The sequence below is a fragment of the Cyphomyrmex costatus genome, unplaced genomic scaffold (assembly GCF_001594065.2).
Source record: "Cyphomyrmex costatus isolate MS0001 unplaced genomic scaffold, Ccosl1.0 scaffold101, whole genome shotgun sequence".
NCBI lineage: Eukaryota > Metazoa > Arthropoda > Insecta > Hymenoptera > Formicidae > Cyphomyrmex > Cyphomyrmex costatus.
In genome coordinates this window covers 393,310-396,552 of record NW_017274966.1, presented here as the reverse complement: position 1 = coordinate 396,552, position 3,243 = coordinate 393,310, and the positions used below count along the sequence as shown (strand labels likewise).

The 3,243-nt window shown below is 36.2% G+C and overlaps 1 protein-coding gene across 2 annotated transcripts; it reads left to right on the top strand.

The window, feature by feature from the left end:
* Nucleotides 1-146: 146 nt before the first annotated feature.
* Nucleotides 147-2,913, top strand: IntS11 (integrator complex subunit 11). Of its 2 annotated transcripts, none has more exons than XM_018538195.1 (5): nt 147-308; nt 816-1,066; nt 1,165-1,587; nt 1,669-2,493; nt 2,587-2,913. In XM_018538195.1, the coding sequence occupies exons 2-5, from the start codon at nt 818-820 to the stop codon at nt 2,875-2,877; spliced, it is 1,788 nt and encodes a 595-aa protein (XP_018393697.1). In that variant the 5' UTR covers nt 147-308; nt 816-817; the 3' UTR covers nt 2,878-2,913. The 2 variants fall into 2 exon arrangements, with proteins under 2 accessions (XP_018393697.1, XP_018393705.1); XM_018538203.1 differs by lacking the exon at nt 147-308 and having other exon boundaries at nt 862-1,066; nt 1,669-2,133; nt 2,206-2,493.
* The last annotated feature ends 330 nt before the right edge of the window (nt 2,914-3,243 follow it).

Below are 3,243 nucleotides of genomic sequence, written 5' to 3'. Positions count from 1 at the left end.
ACGAGACGGCGGTTCACGAAAATGGACGTGGTACGTAGTTCCCGCAGCGTTGGTGCCGCTAGTATACGGAGAGTTAGAAGCATTACAAGAAAAAGGCCTCCATGGCCGCTCTCAGGTTTCTCTCTGGTTAAGCTGGTCAGGATTTGTATTCAGGAAACTAATTTTTTTTTTATCAAGTTGTTTAGATTGCTTTGCAGAGTGCAAACAAATTTCGTCCTTTGTATTTTCAATTCAGTATAACAAATATCCGCAAAAAGTGTGAAGAGGAAAAAGATCTTTGCAAGATCTTGATAATTTTCGAAGAAAATGTAATCAACTTTTGATGCTTACGTTAATTTGCTCATTAATTCTCAACTGTGATCCGTGTGCATGTAATAATTGTTTTATTCATCGTGCGCTTACGAACCGGTGCATTAGTAACGCTCTTTCGCTAAGCCTAACCTAATCCTAATAATCTTTATTTATATTACATTGATTATAATTCACAAAGCAAATTGTTGTGATTTAGCCAACTAACTGATATCTCTTTAAGTAAACGGTGTAACGATATCAACATGTTTTGAGCTGATACTATTAGTCTCCTTTAAAAAATGCTCTTTTTTATAAAATATATATATATTTATAAAAAAAAGTATTGAGACACGTACACATTTGTTTCATAAGCATCCATTTTCTATTTTATGTTTGACAAATGTATAAACTCAAGTAGCAAGTTATTTTATTTTGACGACAAATAATGTTAGCTTGCTACCTTGAAAGTAATATGATTATTTCATTAAAGTTTTAAATAGTACTATGTTTTGTTAACTTTTTAGAAATGCCGGATATAAAAGTTACACCACTTGGTGCTGGACAAGATGTTGGGCGTAGTTGTATCCTTGTCTCTATGGGTGGTAAAAACATCATGTTGGACTGTGGAATGCACATGGGATTCAATGATGAGAGACGCTTCCCAGATTTTTCCTACATAGTTCCAGAGGGTCCTGCGACTAATTACATTGACTGTGTCATTATCTCTCATTTTCACTTGGATCATTGTGGCGCTCTTCCGTATTTTACAGAGATGGTAATGTAACAATGAGAATTATTTTGCAATAATTTTTATCTTTGATTTATCTTTTTCAATTTTCTTGCACATTTTTATTTCTTATTTAAAATACACAGGTAGGCTACACTGGACCAATTTACATGACACATCCGACTAAAGCTATTGCGCCAATCTTACTGGAGGACATGAGAAAGGTTGCAGTCGAGCGTAAAGGCGAGAGTAACTTCTTTACATCGCAAATGATAAAGGATTGCATGAAGAAAGTTATCGCTGTTACGCTTCATCAATCTGTTATGGTTGATCCAGAATTAGAGATAAAAGCGTACTATGCTGGACATGTTCTCGGTGCAGCTATGTTTTGGGTTCGTGTGGGATCACAGTCTATCGTATATACAGGAGACTATAATATGACGCCGGATCGGCACTTGGGTGCTGCGTGGATAGACAAATGTAGGCCAGACTTGTTAATTTCAGAATCAACATATGCGACCACGATTAGAGATTCAAAGAGATGCAGGGAAAGAGATTTCCTCAAGAAGGTATGTTTTTGACTCATTATTATTGATAACAATTTAATTTATGTTGAATGGTTTTTTTGTGAAAATACGAGTGTGTTCCAGGTACACGAATGCATTGACAGAGGCGGAAAGGTGTTGATTCCTGTATTCGCTCTTGGTCGCGCCCAAGAACTGTGTATACTTTTGGAAACATATTGGGAAAGAATGAATCTGAAAGTACCCGTTTATTTCGCACTAGGTTTAACCGAAAAGGCCAACAATTATTATAAAATGTTTATCACCTGGACTAATCAGAAAATTAAAAAAACATTTGTACAACGGAATATGTTTGACTTTAAGCATATAAAACCGTTTGATAAAGCATATATCGATAATCCAGGTGCAATGGTGGTGTTTGCTACGCCAGGAATGTTACACGCTGGTCTCTCCCTCCAGATCTTTAAGAAATGGGCGCATAACGAATCCAACATGGTTATCATGCCAGGGTTTTGCGTGCAAGGTACCGTGGGGCACAAAGTCTTAAACGGTACACGAAGAATAGAGTTCGAGAATCGGCAGATCGTGGAGGTAAAGATGGCTGTAGAGTACATGTCCTTCTCTGCTCACGCGGACGCAAAAGGTATAATGCAATTGATACAGTACTGCGAACCGAAGAATGTTATGCTGGTGCACGGAGAATTCGCTAAGATGGAATACTTGAAGGAGAAAATCAAACAAGAATTTGGCGTTAATTGCTATAATCCTGCAAATGGCGAAACTTGTATTATTACGACCACATCCAAAGTTCCCGTAGATGCTTCTTTAGCATTGCTGAAAGCCGAAGCAAAAAGATATTCAGCCTTGCCGCCTGATCCGAAAAGACGGAGATTGCTTCACAGTGTCTTGATGTTAAGAGAAGACGGTGTCTGTCTTGTAGATGCAGATGAGGTAATATCTTGCGTAATAATTTGTATCCATTATTCTTTTTATCAAAAATAATTGTTTTACATGCATTGATTTATTGCTTTTGTATTTGATTAGGTTGCAAAAGCTGCAGGTATCACAAAACATGTGGTCAGATTCACATCCACTGTGCAAGTAAGGGATCCTGGACCAGCGCACGCTACTACCTTAAAATTATTGCAGCCATTGAAAGAAAGACTATCTGGATGGACGGTCCAATTAACTGACGGTTCTATATCAGTCGAATCTGTTTTAGTAAAGGTGGAAGGAGATGAAGATGATCAAAAGAGCGTTTACGTTTCATGGACTAATCAGGATGAAGATTTAGGTAGTTATATTCTTGGATTTCTGCAAACGATGCTGAATTAAAGAAACGAACAAAGTTACTGTTAAACATGAGAAAATTTCGACCTGTGATATTGAAATGTGGTTTACATTATCACTATTAAATGACTTATTGTAAATCTATTTTGCAACTTGACGCTAATCGAGGTAAAAATATATTTTTCAATAACACACTATGTTAAATATTAGATGATGGTTATACAATATTTTTTTTATGTTTTGGACGTTTGTATTTACCTACATAGAGTAAGAGACAAATATATAGAACTACAAAACTAAGTATGAAAAATATTGTACTTATCACACATTCTTTTAGTTACCTGTAAGATATCCATCCTAAAAAAGAAGTGTGTTCTGCGATATTGCTCGGAAGTATGCTGTATATAAATA

What these genes read in the sequence shown, in the direction of transcription:
- IntS11 (XM_018538195.1), top strand. Translation starts at nt 818, where the DNA reads ATGCCGGATATAAAAGTTACACCACTTGGTGCTGGACAAGATGTTGGG. An exon ending in AAAGAGATTTCCTCAAGAAG is followed by an intron (nt 1,588 to 1,668) that starts GTATGTTTTTGA and finishes AGTGTGTTCCAG; the next exon opens with GTACACGAATGCATTGACAG. An exon ending in GTCTTGTAGATGCAGATGAG is followed by an intron (nt 2,494 to 2,586) that starts GTAATATCTTGC and finishes GTATTTGATTAG; the next exon opens with GTTGCAAAAGCTGCAGGTAT.